We start from the raw sequence: 17,276 nt of genomic DNA on the forward strand, positions 1-17,276 counted from the left end.
GAAGGATTCTCATTTTACTGTCTCTGAGTCGGCTCAGCCAGAGCTCCACAATGCCAGAAATACGCGAGCGCGGGAGACCCAGGTCTGAACACTGAAGTGACTGCCTCAAGACAGCATGTTAGAGGAGCAGCAGAAACGGCTTAGCACTGCCAGATTCCCACATATTTTAGAGCTCTTATGGTAGTATATTTCTAGAATATTTTATGTAAAAGAAAAAAAAAGTTAGCTTGGAGGAAAAAAAAAAAGCCAAGTTCTTATTAACCAGCCAATTCTTAGTCTTGCTTGAGAAGAGTCAGAACAGAGTTATGGAGGAGGGAAACTAATCCCTCCCCACCTACAGAAGGAAACTGTAACATCACAAGGGTAACTAGCCAGCCAAAGCTTTGCTTCTTGACCCGGACGGACCAACCTACCAGAGTTCAACTGCAGAAGCACAGACGGAAAGAAAAAAAAAAAAAAAAAAAAGGCAGAAGTAAATCAAAAGCAAGCATATATTTTATAACTCCCATAACTGCTCCTGAAACATAATAGAACCCATTGAAATACTTTCTAAAATGTTTTCAAAGAAAAAAAAAATACAAAATACCCCCACCCCAAAGCAAAAAAAAAAAAAAAAAACAAACCAAAAAAAAACCCCAAACAAACCAAGTCAAAAAACCCCCACAAAACCCCAAAACCTAGACAACCAACTCATTTACACTAAAATTCATGCTAGTGGATATGCAAAGTTACACTTGTGGAGACTAGCTATAATATCAATTCCATTTATATAAAAAACACTGGCAATTCACCAATAAATTATAAGTGTATCTAAGTCCCTTTGCTTCTAGCTTTAAGACACTTTGCACGTAGGATGGTGTGCATGTCCTGGGAAGATCTAAGTGCCATCTGGATGCCATTAGACCTCTAAGATTATACATTTAAAATAAATTTAGAACATTATTTGGTATAATAAGCTCAAATAAAAATTCACTTTATTCTAATAAAGATTTTTAAGATTTGGAGGTTTTCAAGGTATAAAACTATTCCTCAAACTACTACTGCAGCAAGAAAAATCAGCATGAAATAATCACTCTTCAAAAGAAGACATAAGAAGCCCATTGTTAATATAACACAGAGTTGTTGGAAGCTTGTTTTCAAACATTATTGTTTGGTTGATCTGCCTTTGCATGAAGAAAATGGTCAGTAATACTCCAAATATACTGCTACCAGCGGTATACAAGAAAAAAATGATTTCACAGGGAAGTCATGCTCTTGGTATCAAGGAATTAGCTAAATGGGATCCTTCTGAGGACTTTCTTCCACATGATGTAAATTTCACAGCTCCTAAAAATTATGCTGAAAGCAGTGTCAAGAGAAACAATATAAAATACTGCCTAGCTTTTCTATCCCAAAACCAGGCCCCTAGCATGCCTCAGCATCTGTGTACTTACACAGCTGTATTCATTTACTTAAATTTCCATTGACAAACTTTGGTCCACTGTTTGAACTGCGAAGCTGTACATGCTCTTCTGCTAACTCATCTGTTCTCAATTTGCTAAAAATCAGTTTTCATGGTCTTCTTGTGTTTAACAAAACTATCTGCAAAACTATCATAAGCTATTAATTCACACTTATTAAGAGCCAAAGCTGTGCCCTTGCAATTAGAGATCAACCTTCAGATAACCATCCAGAAGAACCCCCACACAGGAAGAGCCCTTGGGGGATCTTTGCTTTTATAATGAACACTTTGCTACACTTTACTTTTTAGACTCTTTTAAATAACCTGAAATTAGACTGCCACATTGCATGCAAAACAGATTTGTTAAACACCACAATTTAAAGAACATTTTCAATGTCATCATCTTAATATTCCCCTTTTAAGTCCATGGAAAAAGCTCCACAACTCTGTTCAGAAGCAAGTGGTTGTATCTAGATAAATAAAATTAGAGTTTTCAGTCATAAGGCACACATAGTAATTGTAACATTTCACTAAGAGGAACTATAAAGCATTATAAATTGAGAAAATTATAATGATTATAATTTTAACGATAAATTGAGAAATTTAACATTAAATCAGAGAGCTCTCATTACCAATACCTTGCCTGACTGAATCCGACACAACTCCTGTTCTGAGCCAAATGACAACATGGACACATATCCATGTCTGTCAATTTAGCAAGTGTTGGCAGATCTTAACCCCTGTTTATCCAGAAAAAGGACTGATTCTCTCCATCCAACATGGTGCTTCAGAGCTGATTTGGAATAATTCCTCACACTCACTGCTCTAGGACCGTGGCTCAAACTGCTCCAACAGGGCTGCTACCTACAGCAACTTCATAACTACTGCAAACTATTTAAATAGCCCAAATAACTCAACCATACTAAAAAAATATTAATGCTTCTTCTCTTTGCTCTCTTCTCCAGTCAAGAACAACCACCAGATGTAAACCAAACAAATAAAAAACTACTGCTGGTACCTGGCTGCTCAAGGAGATTTGCATTGCCTTCCAGAGGGTAGGCATCTGATACACTCCTCACTTTTTGAAGACTGCAAACATTTCGTTACCCTTTGAAAATCTTACATAAAAACTCCTAAAGTCTTGTGATGGGAATCTTCATGCATTCATTTGCACTGAAACTAGGGAACCTTTGCAAGATGTCAGAGATCATTGGAAATGCCAGATCCCAGCCACTAGAAGCAGGATATTTGGGTACAGAATTTACTTCTCCCCCTCCACAAATCCCAGACAAGCGCATTAAGTTCTTGTCACCTGGACAGTGCTGACAGGAGAAACAATACCCATCAGTCCCAGCCAGCTACACAAAGTCAAACAAGGGGTTAAACTACTGCAGCATGTTGCACATAATTTTTCATTAAAATGCCTTATGGTGCTTTAAAACTTTTTTAAACTCAACAGTATGGTCTTGAGGGAACAGTATTGGAAAAGCTTTCTGAACCCCTGTAGGGCCTATATGAAACTGGAACTAGCAGCCTTTTACATTTCCTGACAGACTGCAATTATTACTTTGCTACCACCAGCTGTCAGCTTTAAAGAAAGCTTTTTTCTTCTCTGCATTTTATCTCAATATTTTCTGTATTATATTTTAATTACTTTTAAGAAGGAAAAATTGTTAGAGGAAAGTTAAATTATGCTGTTGCACACAAATATACTATTGTCTTTGCCAAATAAATCTTTCCATTTGCATTATCATATCACACAGAAAAATAGCCTCCTGAAAGGCAAGGGCAGTTCCTTCTCCCAGAATTGAGTTTTACGTGATAAATCCTTTAGAAGGTAATTTTGTTTTCTCTGGCAGAGGAGAAGCATACTTCAGAAACAGGTGAAAACAAAGTTGCTAAAAATGTTACTTCTGAGCAGCATCAATTTTTTGGTGAAAAAAAAAGTATTAGAGACATCTGCTTTTTCTGTAGAAAAAAAAATCTGTACTAACCTCTGAGTTGAAAGGACCATATCTGTGGCCAGCAGCATCGGGTTGCTCAGAGTAGAAGGCATAAACATAAGGCCTGAAAGAAAGAAAGGTCTTGTTCAGGTTATCTTTCCTTCAACAACACCACAAAAAACACGGGCCTGTGGGGTCAAGTCAAATCAAATCAGCTTTCCAATGCAATTTAGCTCTATGGAAAAAGGACTGTTTCTCAGTCACTGAATCCTAGAATTATTTAGCAGCCTTTTGTTTCCATGGTATAATTAGTTGTTTTGCAGCTATATATATATATATATATATATATATATATATACGTAGCACATGGGGTACCATCTGAGGACGACACATGCTCCTTCTAAATCTTGTAGGAGAAATCATAACAGCAGCTCGCCTGAGCCTTGCAGCCAGCAGCATGTGGGAACTTGTGGACCAAAACCCACTCATAATTAAAATCTTAACATTTTCCTAGAGCTCAGTGTCCAGTTCTACAACTGCCATTGTCTGTAAGGTTGTTAAACCATATAAGGCTCAGCAGGATAAGAACAATCCCAGTTAATCCAAGTAACTACATGCTTTTTGATAAGAAATAAATTCATACCATACATTTATTTGGAAGAATCCAACTGCTGATGGTTAAAAGCTGATATGAGAACAAAAAGAAAACAAAACGAAAAACCCAAACCAACTAAACAAAAAAACCGCAAATCCCAAATAACTCACATTAAACACAAAATCCAAACAAATCCTTAAATCAGTAATGGCTTGTAACAGAAAAAAATAAATTTTAGCATCAAATTTTCGCTTGCTTTTGTAGCTGCTTATAAAGAGAAGACAAACTAGCAGTTATGCAACAGCAGATGACAATAAGTGAATTACCTTTCATTGTCCGGAAGGGTTAACCACTGAAGTATTGTTAATATTCTGCGTTCATGAGGGATGACACTGGACCACAAAATACAAAAATACACCTTTTTATCACAGGATACAAAAAGTATCAACAAAACCTTGCTTTGAACTGATTCTAATATGAATATAATGCATCATAATAGCATAATTTTCTTTTAGCATGCTGTATCTTCCTTGTTGCTTAATACTGATTGTTAATTTGCAAACAGAATCACATCAGACCTCCTGAATGTCTACATACTCCAAAAGAAAGATGATTAAAAGTTTGCAAGTGTAGTCAGAACTCAAAATCTAAAGAGTAAATCTAACTCTTCTAAATAGGAGTGAATAAAAGATCCATTCTGGTGGCTTGAACCCAGGTGAACTTCTTTGTATGCACAATAATGCTGCCACTGGATAGCTGGTACAAGTAAAATCCACTACATTGCTCATATCAGTAGAGGTTTAAATAACCACCCTGCTCTGGTAGTCTTGCACACACTGGAAAAGCTTGCACTGCCTTAAGCGTAGCCAAACTGAGGTCTAGGCTGGTGTGAACCAGAACAGAGCCATCTGAAACAGCAGGCCAGCAGCACAGGGACGTGAACAACCCTGACAGCTTCTCACTCTGCAGAGCAGACCCATCCTTACTTTACTGTTTGTACAGGGATTGCCATTCTCGCTTGGCTGCTGAGGCCAAGTTCATGCTATGAGAATGACTAACCTTAGAAACAGCTGGTAAAGTTCCAAATATCTCATCTTAGGAAGGCTCTGCAGGTCAGTGACCACACAGTCATTTTAATACAATAGCACAGTCAGTCCAGATTCCATTAGATCAATAGCAGAATCCCAAGGCAGGAATCAGACACCACCGTCAGTCACCATAATGAACTGAATTCAGCTCTCTCTGGAAGCCTCTGGCAGAGAAATAGAGATGGCAGCAGCCATTTGGAAATACCTTCACTTTTAATGCCTTATAGACAAACAGTGGTCCTCAGTCTCCAACTACATGAAGAACTTTTGGTTGTAAAAAAACCCATAAAAATGAGAATTTTTGCTAAAATTTGCAAATAAGGCAAAATTTTAAACTGGAATAATAATCTTGGGTATTGTCCCATTTTAATATTTTTATTAATTGTGCAATATGAAAAGAAACCCCATTATTTCAATTAACTAATTTCTGACCAAAATCTTTTGAAAATTCTGTTTTCCTGGAAGAGTCTGCCTGAAAACTCTCCCAAAAACATTCTGTGTCCCAAATGAAATAACGCAGTTTTAAGTCATATATATTTCAATTACACATAAAGTAGCTGTCTCACTCCCTTACTAGTGCTATTCATACAACCTATCCTTGGCTACCTTTTTTACATTCTGTATCCCCAAGCATGCATTGGCCAGGGTGTTTATGGTGACTATGCAGTTGTAGAGCTTAGGAATCACATTCATTTCTTTGGTTTGTAGAGCACCAGAGTGGAGCTCTGTCAGATCTTCATCCTGCAAGCCTAAACCTATCATCAGCTTGTGGTGTGTTTTATTATTCCCTCCACGTGCTTTAAGATATTTAGAACAGTAAAAAATATTATTTCTAAAGGAATCACAAAAAATAGAAGTCAAGTCCCCTTATTACTTCAATCTTGCAGTTTAAACATTTTCATTGCTCCTGCAATCCTGCCACAAACTCAAAATTATCAAAATTCATTTATTATTGGTTGTAAAGATACATTTTAGTTGGGACAAGAGAAAATAATTTGGAATCATTAAACAAAAGAACAAACAGCAAAGATCCCCAAGGCTGTCTTTTAGGAGAGGGAAATTGGTTATCTTGCCCAAAGGACAGACTGTATTGTAAAATGAATGAATTAAGCCTTTAAGTCAATTAGACTGGTGATGTCAGTTAACGTAAGAGGACAATAAGAGTCTTCCACACTCGGAGGACTAAGAAACATTGCTAGGGACACTAAGGAAGCAAAAAACTACACTGTGAAATGAAAGACAGCAATTTTTCACATAGTCACACATGTTTTCTTTAGACAACTGTTAAAAGGCAGTGCATGAATCTAAAGCAGCAAACTGTAGCATCAGCTTTAGTTATCAGAAACATTGCACAAATAAAACAACACAGGGTTAAAGGTAGAATCTCCAACCTACCAAATGCTTAGAGAAAGGAAAATAACTTAATAAACACTTACACTGAATTAATTCTGAATTAGTAGCTTAAAATCTCCAGAAAACAGAAGGTACTTACATAGACCAGAAGAACGTGCCAGCTTTCACCCCTTGCTTGGCTGCAGTAATCCAAATCTAATGAGGAAAATATAAGAGGATTAGAATGCGTTCAGATCTCTAATGACTCTCTGAAATCAAAAGAAAATGTTTTCAAGACACATTCTTCTACCCTGAGCCTGGAAGTGAAAATTGCAGTTTTCAGCCTCGGCCCTAATTTGAAAACGTGGGGTGACAAACCTATGCAAACTCTGTAGCAGTGGGTCAGCTGCTGTGCTGTAGACTTTCACCCCTAAATCTCTATGTTGATTTTAATTAAAAGTATTAAGGTTCAAGGCCAGGAATTCCTGCAGTATTTAATTTAATTTTCAAAACTCAACCACTACTCACCTGACTCTTTTACCATTCAGGATTTGGAGGATACTCAGTTAGAAAGGAACATACCTTAACACTAATCAGTGTCTGCATAAATGTCCCTCTTCCCCTATCCTACAATCAGTAGCCATCAACAGAAAATGTGTTAGAAGAGAGCACACAAAAAAGGGTGCAGAGTAATGAGGTGTTAAGACTACACGGAGGCACACCTTCCTACACAGATGTTTAAGAACTTCTTGAGCTGACCCGACGGGGTGATTGATGGAAATGATGGAAAAAAATCTCCACGAAATTTTCAAACCCTTTTTTCAATCCTTCAAGTCCCTTGTATTTTGCTAGCTATAAATCAGTTTGCAGCAGAAAGTTCCACAATGTAGTCACATACTCTATGAGTGTATTTTTAATTTTGCTTGGTTTAAAACCTGCTGGTTTCACTGGGGTTAGGGTACCATTCTCATACTTTGAAACATTATTAATACTTTCTCTTCCCACTTCTATACAACATTCATGATATTCCTCTGTATTTATTCCTCTTCAAACACAAGTTTGTTTGATCTTTCTCTAATGAAAGCCACGCCATACTTCTGGTAATCCTCATCACCCTCTTTCTCTTTTCTATCCTATGACAAGGCAGGGGGATGAGAATGTCAGAACATCAGAAAGGTCCACAATCAAGGAAAACAAACAAGTTTGTCGCCCTACAGAACTAAATTTCTCTTGCAAGGAAGAACTATCCAAATTACCTCAAAACTCATTTCAAAAGTGGCAGTGGCTTAAAGGCCAGCGTTGTGTATAGAGCTAGATTATTTCCTTCCATTATTTATGCATACTGCAATGTATATACTTCACAAGGAGTTAAGACAAAATGTAGCTCCTTTACATAATAATTGCAGTCTTTGGCTTACTTTAAATCAACTCTTTGAAAATACCTTCAAAATCCCTGTACCTTGCTCTAACACATTTATAAACTGTCATCTGGATATGCATCATTCAAATGTCGTGCCTGTATTATTCACACATCAGTTTTAATTGAAATTGATTTGGGACAGTCTAATGGAAGATCATTTTCACAATGAGGCTATAGTTAACAGCAATTAAATTTGGATATTGTAATGTTACTTATGGGAAAATTGGTCACGTTCGCCTTTTCATTGCCCTGGACACACCCCTTACCTCTTATCTTCTATTCCACCAAATCTGACTGGACTCAGTCCAATTAAATTAAAATCACAGCTATAAAAGTAATTTGTTTGCATTTTATTCTAACTCTGATAATGTATCCTCTTTTCCAGTGACGATTACATCCAGAGTAATGCTATAGAAATGGTGTTTTACTAAATATATGCAGCAAGATCAAGAGCAGAATGGCCACGGGTTTGCCCCACTCTTCATTTTCAGGTGTTTCTCCTCAAGAGTCTGATTTCAGGCTTGGTTCATATTTACACACACTCAAGCTGCCACCAAACAGGGAGTCCCCCAAACATCTCCCCCAGCCTCTGCAGCCCCAGCCTTCCATCAGCACTGCAGTTTGCATGGTGACAATGATCACAAGATGATGTGGCTGCACAGTAACTGCCAAAAAAAAAAAAAAGAAATGGCTTTGAATTTATATAGGAATTTGGGAGTTGTAGTTGAATAATAGGGATATTGTTTTCAATATCTCAGGATACTGAAATTTGAATATCACAGCTCTGACAGGATGGGACAGAAGGATGCAGTGAACATGAAAGATGAGGAAGTATGCCTACAACCAGTGACCATATCACTGAGCCCACACACTTCAGTCAGAAGTACAATTGCAATGCAAGGATGCTTGTTTGCACCACAGAAGTCAGCATAGGGTACATAACCAGCCTGGATACTGTGTCTAATTAAGGCAGTTGCTCATTACATATTCATTAGTGCATCATGGTAGTCCCAGGTCAAAAAGGGCCCACACTTAAAGCAATTACATTTTCCTTTGCATTGCAGATTTATTCATAGAGAAAAAACCCAGCCATAGCAGAGAAAGGAGGTCAAATACACATTCAGCATGAAGTGTGTGTCAGCTCCCACTACTTTTATGCTCTGTCTTGCTCTGCATTGTCCCCAGAGCAGATTTATTTTTCTTTGAAAAAGTCTGTGTTCCTGCAAAGCCTAAATAATTTTGCAGATATATTTGGGAAGGTACCAACAAACTAAGTCCAGAGAATTCTGTGTTTTAATTTTACCATCTGCAAACTCTAGTTTGACTTTCCCACGCAGGCCCAAACTGTCCAGTCTGCCTGGTTGTATAGATGAGACCAGCCAAGTTCTACCCTCAGAAGCTGAAGATGTCCCATGGTGCTCCTGTCTTAGCACAGTTGAATTCACCCCTGACCCTGTGTATTTTAGACAATGATTTTAAACATGTGCCAAAAGACACTCTCCCTCCAACCAGGCAAGTAAAATACTTGTCACCCTGACAGATGAATAACTGCATCATTGGTACACTGCCAAGGCAGCCAGCACATCTGTGAGAAAGTGGTCGCTATTCTTGTTGAGCATAGTGTGCTTCATGAATGCCACCTGAAAACAGCATGCACACCTTTCTGTGCCAGGGGTAATGCACATAAGTGGAGATCACTCCCAGTTGTGCAGTCCTAAGAGCAGTAAGAGCAGCCTAAAGGCACCCAGACTGGCTTCAGAGAGGAAAAACTGCACCTGCCAGTATTTCACCTCAGGAATGCAGCCATTTACATTGGCATTAGCTGTTTAGATGAGTACATGCCTCTGCTGCACTTGAAATAAGATCAATAGCTAAGACAAGGATCTGTTGAAGTCAAAAATCAGCAAATCAAAAGGCCTGTATCTGTCTACAACATCTGAGTGAGTCTGAATGACTCCATCCTGACTTTGGCAGGCAGAGCCAGATTCAACTCAAGCTTACAACATACCATTACTACTGGACCTCTGCTCTCCTTTGTTTTTTAAGGGGAAGGGGAAAAAAAAAAAAACCAACCAGCCCTTTGATTTATTTAAGCCCAAACTAAGAAAATTCAACATTACCCACCATAATACCTAAAACTCCTACTCAGCAACACATTTGAAGAGACATCTTTCAGGACACAGAGAAGCAGCCATCATTGAGGTGGAAGAATTTCTATTTGCATTGACCAAGCTCTAAATAAAATACCCAGAGTGTTTTAGAGTTGCAACAGTGCTGATAAATGTAGTGGTAGCTATTTCTACTAGAATTACCCTTTGTTACACAGACCCCTTAGTGGATAGGCAAAATCAGACAACAGACTGGAGCAACTGATGGGAGCACGCAAGTTTATTTACTATATGGCTATAGGAAAGGAACTCCAGCAGAAATGTTGGCAGCAAACTCTTACTGCAGCCTACTCAGCACTGAATGCCTCTCACTGTCTTTAAGTTAAATTCATTGTCTTTCAAGGCAGACTACAAGTCATGCAGGAGGGCAGGATAGAAAAACCTTGTCCATTCAACCTTGTCCATTCGAAACAACTGAAATTAAGAAGCGAATAAGGGTTATTGCTCTGCAAGGTCAGTACCATTTGTGAGCTTACATAATTTATTTACTATATATAAATACATTGGGTTTAACTGTTAATATGTTAGAATTCTATAGTCAGCTGTTTAACCATGTCAATTGTCCACTCTTGGCTTGCATAGGGAACAAGCCTAATTGTATTGCAAACTATGTAAAGGCCATATTTGTGAATTAATTTGCTTAAGCAGAGAGAACAGGAGTAAATATTTGAAAAATAATAAGAGATCAACCACTCTGTCTTCATGCCATGTCACAGGAAATCAACAATATCTAACTTTTCCAATACAGAAAGACCCATTAAATTATGCAATCACAGATCAAACCTAGTACACTGGGAAGTGTACCAAGAAATATAAAGTATACATGCTTTCCTACATATATATGAAACATATGCTGTAAGTTGAATTACTTTTATTTTTATATCCTCTGTGTTGAATGACTACAATTCTCCTCTATTTATGGATGAAAGTAGACAAGGCTAAGCAATAGGTTAGGTATCAATGCCATATGGAACATGAAGTCCAGGTTCTCCCTTCTTACTGCTACACACATTTGCACACAAGTACTTCATACAGACTTATTCAAGATAGCTGTGGAATTTTCTTTGAAAACCTGCACAGAAAATGGGACACCTCCCTGGTTTTAATCTGCCATGAATAAACAAGAGCCCACAACTTCACAAAGGCTGACTCATATTTGTAGGAATGGGAAATTCCTTCCACATCCAGGCAGAGGTGGGAAGGAGGAAATCACAGTATTTCCTAGTAAAGAAACGCATACAAGACAGGGGCAAGCATGTAGAATTAATACCACTCCTGCACCATCTGCAATTTGTGCTGCCAACAAGGTAAAATGTGGACTAGCCCCTTCCACACTTCTTAAAAGACACAAATGTTCTCACAAACTTGGGAACTAAGCATTGCCTTCTTGCCCAAACGGAAGACTTTTGGTACAAGAAGTCTATTAAATAAATAGACAGACTCAGAATCCTGTTGCTTGTTCATGGCTCAAGCTGGATAAATAGAAATATTTATAAAATAGAATTACAGACATCTCTCCTTCTGCTTCCCCTGCTAATCAACAAAGTGATTGCAAAACCTGTTCAGGGTGCAAAGGCAGATGACAGCTTTCTGAAGCTCCTTCTGTAATTATTAGACAGGCAAAGTCAACAAAATGCAAAAAATGGTTTAATTCTAAAAACTGCTATATAAATTTGGATGAATCAGGAATATCCAGTTAAGATGCAGGGTGATGATAGCTAATGTCTACAGGCAGACCTTGAAGACTGTAAAGACAGCTTTACAAGCATGCTGTCTGTTACCTAGGAACGTCATGGTCATGTTTAAGGATTAACTTAACATCTCAAGCTGGTCCCTTTTTGAAGGCTGTAGTCTTTAAAAGGTTGATAGCGGAATTAAAGCTACATACAAGGCATCCTAAACATCCATCAATACCTGCATAATTATGATATTTCTGAAGCTGACATCATTGAAAGACACCTTTTCAACCCAAATTCAGATCCAAGCCAGGTTACCTTCTGAAGGAGCCTCTCTGTCCCCATTAACCACAGACCGACAGTTTTGTACTTTTCATCTTCTGACCTTGGAGAGGCTAATGGATTATTTCTAAAGATCATGGAGGATCACTGAAAAAAAGCAATGTATTGTCTGTAGTGTAAGCTTAAACTCACTACATCAAACCAAGACATGGAAAACTACTGCTTAACAGAAGCCAAAGACAGCTGGGGCCTAAATTTAGTGCCTAAAGTTACTTGGGATGAAAACAGAGTGTCAGTGTCATGAAAAATGAGCAGTAAACTTAGTTTCCCCCATGGGCTCTGATGCTCACCATTTCTGTGAGATGCTGTTGTGGTATGAGGAGTGGTTTTATGGCTGTTTCCTATGAAACACTTTTGTTTTGAAAACAAGGTGGTTTTAAGCTTATATAATAAATCAACATTGTATACTAAATCAGGATGTCCCATAATCAGCTACAGCACCCTGAAACACTTCCAAGCTACTTTTCCCCCCCTTCTGCCTTTCCTAATGCTATTAATTTCTCGTAACTCCTGGAGTAAAAGCATTCAGATACTCATCTGCCAAATCCCACTGATGTCTGTGGTAATCTCGCTGTTTTCCAGCAAAAGACCAAGTATGAGAACAACTAAAGAAAGAAAGACCACCAAACCCTCCACATTTTCATACACTAGGCCAGTTTCCAGGAGCAAGAAATTATTTCAGAGATTATCAATGTTAAATGACATTCTCTTTTAGGCAGTTTTAACCATAATACAAGGCTGGGAGTCTCAGACACTTTTCCTGCCTTCTTGCTCAGAAAAATAGTAATTCCTAATTCTGTGCAAACCATATCCCATTCTGCACATTTTGAGTACTTCAGTTTGAGACCCAGGACCTAAAAAGAGCCAGCTGAATATATGATATGACAGACAGGATTCCTGTATCCCTTCCTACCCCCTTAATTGTACTGTCTTATCTTTCAATACCCAGCTATTTTGGGCAGTCTATGTCAATGTCATATTTAATGAAAATTATAAAAAGGAGTTTAGAAACTGACTGTATCTAGCCAATACATAGACAGAGATAACTTCTTCTCTTATAAAAATCTGCAGTTCTCTTACCAAATGTGCAATTCTTGCACATGCAAGAGATCTATCACCTCCTCATCCAGCTTTTGTGGCCACTCTATCAGGTTTGCCAAACTTATGGGTTTCCCTCATATTGTGTGTATGGGGATTGAATTATAACCCTTCCTCTGTGCATTTGCTTCCAATTTTCCAATGACACATCCAATTTATTATATTATTTGTGTGTTTCCTCTTTAACAATTCTTCAGAACAACTGGTTTATTTCATCATCCCTACATGGGTATGCAACACCCCCATGCACACACACCCCATCCTCTGAGGATTTCATCCAGCATAAGGTCACCCACTCTTGTGCAACTTTCTTGAACTCTTCTTGGATGACATTTTTCATCCAGAAAGTCTTTTATTCCCTGGAATAGCATAGGTGTAGGAATTAACAGTGTTCCCCACACAACACAGCAGGTGATGAAGTATTCAAAGACTTATAATATACTTCCAAAATATCATAGTCTAAAGGTAGAGACATTTGCACAAGCCCCAGCAGTTAGTTCTCCACTAACTCCTACTTAACCACGATTAAGGTAAGATGCATAATTAAATTTGCTCTGCATTTAATTTGCAAATAATTTCCAGCTGCTTAATGAGTTGCCACACAGCAGTTGAGCCACAGGATTGTCTATGAGCTCGACTCCAGACTGCAGCAGGTTTTAACTGCGTGACTCTGGCAGTAGCTGAGATAAAGAGGTTACACACTGCTGCTCTTTCACTGCTCCTAGTTTTAATCCTGATTCTTTGCTCACATTGGGAAAGATAATAGGTGTGTTTCTCACCCTCTCCTCATCACCCCTGCCAAAACCTAACCCAGGGCATAGCTAGACAAGGGAGCGCCTACAGTCACTAACAGATTTTACAACAGCACAAATACCTCATTCTGGCTCATCTACAGCCAGACACATCTGCCTGTCACACATCTGCCTGCAGCTCTAAATTTCCTTGTCTCACATTTGTTGCAGACTAAACGATATGCAGACAACACACACACTTGCTAAGCCTACAACTTAGGAGTAACTTCCTTTAGTCTCTTGGGATATTTCTGTCTTAAGAGATTTGGGAGATGATACAGATCAATTTAGCAAACAAATGACAGATTATAGTGTTCCCAAACCCCTTCTCATTTCCTCTACCACCTCACTCTTTTGTGAGGTTAATTTGTCAGAGAGCATTTAAACTATAGTTCCCTAAGCAATCAGTGCAATGAAACGTGCATGCACCTCGGCTTCTTGCACTTAAAACTTACTAGCTTTACTTTTTTTTGTCAAAGCAAGCCAGCACAGCATGCACTAATAGGGGAAAGTGCAGCAGAAACAAGGGAACTGTCTTAGCTGTAGTAACACAGAACACTTTGAAGGACTCCATTTCCTTGCCCAGAATAAGGATTCAGAGCTAGACAAACCAAGTCCAACACTAATCTAAGAGGCTGGACATAGTTCAGCCTCTGCTGCTGTGCTCAAGGCAGAAATTAATTCTCAAGTTTCCACAGCCTCTGCAGTAAGTCAGGTAACAGTGATTACTTGTGGACTTAACTAATAGTTATGAAATTGTGCCATGCTATGCTAACAAAATATTTATACTAAAACTGCTCAAGAACATTACTAGGACAAAAACCTGAGAAACCCATAATGAAAAGGAAACATTATGCCATAGTAACAAAATGATAGTGTTACACTGCTGCCTCAAGTGAGGCTTTTTTCCTAGCTGCATCTAATTTATACTTATCAGTGCAAGCACCTTTCCATAGTCAATGGATTTATTATTCTGAAAAGCAAAAGCCAACTCAAAACATTACATTAAACTGATAGACAGAGGGCCAGCCAGGGTGGGGGGTAGGGATTAGGTACAAATTGTTCACATATGTTTTTTTAAATTATTATTATTGGCTATGTTCCACAGCACAGAGGGAGGGTAGAAGAGGGAGGAAGAAAGAAGTAGGAGGGAATTTGAAACTTACTGGTTGACCTCCCCACCATCTGTGATTGAATTTCTCTCGCCCTCGAAGACTGAAGCTGGCATCAAACACTGGGTCATACATCGAATTGCCAACAATCCCATGTGATTCAGGATAGAGTCCCTTTGTGCAGAAGTAGATTAATTAGTAAAACCCTAATGCACCAAATGCAGTGCTTCATAGCTATCTGCAAATACCACTAAATTATTTTAAAGTAAGTATCTTTGTAACTACATACCAGAAAAGTTTTTTATTTTCAGATAAGCACATTTAAATCTGGCTGTAGTAATGAAAGCAGTAAAAGATTGAATTGTGCTAAATAGCATAAAAACTCCTGTTACTCAATACTTTCAAGTTTTTCACACTGTTTAAAAGTTAGTTTGAGGTCATCAAAGAAAAAGCAAAAATGTATGAAAAGAAGCTCAATTTGTACTTTCATCTCCTCTTCACGAATGCCCAATGTATGAAAAGAAGATCAATTTGTACTTTCAGTTCCTCTTCATGAATGCCCTTCCTGGACACAGTAATTCATTCTCTGGTTGCAAGAGTAACACTTAGCATTTCCATTTTATAGTATTTTATCTTCATGAGTGCTACTGTGAGATAAGTTATTTGCAAGAAAAACAATTGAGTCAGGTCACCCAAAGCCATGGCTTTATATCACAATTTGTCCTGCAGTAAAAGTAATTTACGGAGGAAAGCAGAAAATTCCTTTCTCTGGGCCCTCTCCCATCCCAGCCTATTATTTCTCCATACCCTCCTGTCTCATCCATTTAAACATTTGTGCAGTGGCTGCACAACAAAAAGAAGGGCAAAACGGTGGAGACTCCCTTATGCCAGCCTTGGGAGCACTGCCAGTGTCACACGGGTGTGGGGACAGCCCGGCTGCCAGCCGCTGCCACCGCGGCACGGCGATGGCTCCTCTCACTGCAGGGCCAGCACCGCGTCCAGAGCCCTCAGCAGCTGCACACGGCAGCCGGACTGCTGGGGCAGCCCCACTGACTTCGGCTGCTCCAGCCAAGGAGCCGCTGCTGCTGTACTCTGGGCAGCACTTCAGGGGTGGCTTTTTTCGCCGAGGAAAACTTTGACCTGTAATTACGCAGCAGTACAAATAACTGCAAAAGCAGGCATAAGACAGCATAGGAAAGCTGTGACAGTGTATTTCAGCACTTCAAAATAAAAAAAATACTTCCAACACTTTTTCTTCAAAATGAAGAAAATACTTAACATAAATAAATACCAAAGAGGACAGACTAAAAAGCAGTTATATATACTTTTTTTTTAACCTTCCTTCCCATAACACACATTTCTACCCCAGTGCAACATTTTATCATTAAAAAGTCCTTCCCAGGGACTTACAGTAGCAAGGGTGTACAAGTTGGGGAATGTTTTTGTAGGGTAGACAGGTCTCATGTAAGGAGAATGTGTTCCACAAGATCCTGAAAAATCAATAGCAAATTCAAACATGAGGAAGCAAAGCTCTTAGACATGGAAAACAAAACCAGAGAAAGTAATTTCTGTGACTAAATATGATGCAGAAACTAGTTAAATTTTAACTAATTTAAATGAACTTTCTGCTACTTAACAGCAGTCAGCAGTAAGGGCAGTAGTAAATTACTCACGCACTCTTTGTACTTCACAACTAACAACTGAAATAATGCAGCCAGACAACTACAGAACCAGCTACATTCCCACAGACTGGGTTTTTTTCCTGAGGTAGTCGCCATCCAGAGTCATTGGAAGTATCTTGTTAAGTAAAACAACATGAGAAAACACAAGTTTATTTTAAGTGATAAATACACCAAAGCTGCAGTTTCACACTGGGCTTTGTGGCCTCAGCCCCCACATCATAGACTCATTTAGGTCGGAAAAGATTTTCAAGATCACTGAACCAACCATAGTTGGCTACACAAATGTGAGGGCCAGGACACACACAGGGGAAAAAAACCCCAACACATTTCAGGGGTGTATGGGAACACACACACAAACTACCATACAGAGAGGCTCAACTATGCAGTGCATCCAGTACTCCACAAACCCAGGGGGATGCCCATTCCCAAGGAGGTGAGTGCAGGGCATGTTTTCAGCCAGTTAACAGGCATCTAGCTACAGCTTCTGCAGCCAGTTATCCATACCTCTGACATTTCTGAATCAAGTGGAAAATTTTGTGGACACCTCGCAACTAGCCTGTAAGCGTACATGATACGTATCATGTACTA

At 38.8% G+C, this 17,276-nt stretch overlaps 1 protein-coding gene across 6 annotated transcripts in view; it reads right to left on the reverse strand.

Annotated features, from left to right (window-relative positions):
- ENPP2 (ectonucleotide pyrophosphatase/phosphodiesterase 2) overlaps positions 1 to 17,276 on the reverse strand; it is a 72,509-nt gene that overhangs the window by 27,291 nt on the left and 27,942 nt on the right. For all 6 annotated transcript variants that reach the window (XM_069005385.1, XM_069005382.1, XM_069005383.1 and 3 more), the window contains exons 7-11: positions 16,417 to 16,496; positions 15,061 to 15,180; positions 6,560 to 6,615; positions 4,306 to 4,371; positions 3,436 to 3,508 (exon numbers count right to left, since the gene is read on the reverse strand). In XM_069005385.1, coding sequence (XP_068861486.1) covers positions 3,436 to 3,508; positions 4,306 to 4,371; positions 6,560 to 6,615; positions 15,061 to 15,180; positions 16,417 to 16,496 — 395 coding nt within the window. The remainder of the gene's footprint in view (positions 1 to 3,435; positions 3,509 to 4,305; positions 4,372 to 6,559; positions 6,616 to 15,060; positions 15,181 to 16,416; positions 16,497 to 17,276) is intronic.

Source organism: Aphelocoma coerulescens, chromosome 2 (genome assembly GCF_041296385.1).
Source record: "Aphelocoma coerulescens isolate FSJ_1873_10779 chromosome 2, UR_Acoe_1.0, whole genome shotgun sequence".
In the NCBI taxonomy this organism is placed as follows: Eukaryota; Metazoa; Chordata; class Aves; order Passeriformes; family Corvidae; genus Aphelocoma; species Aphelocoma coerulescens.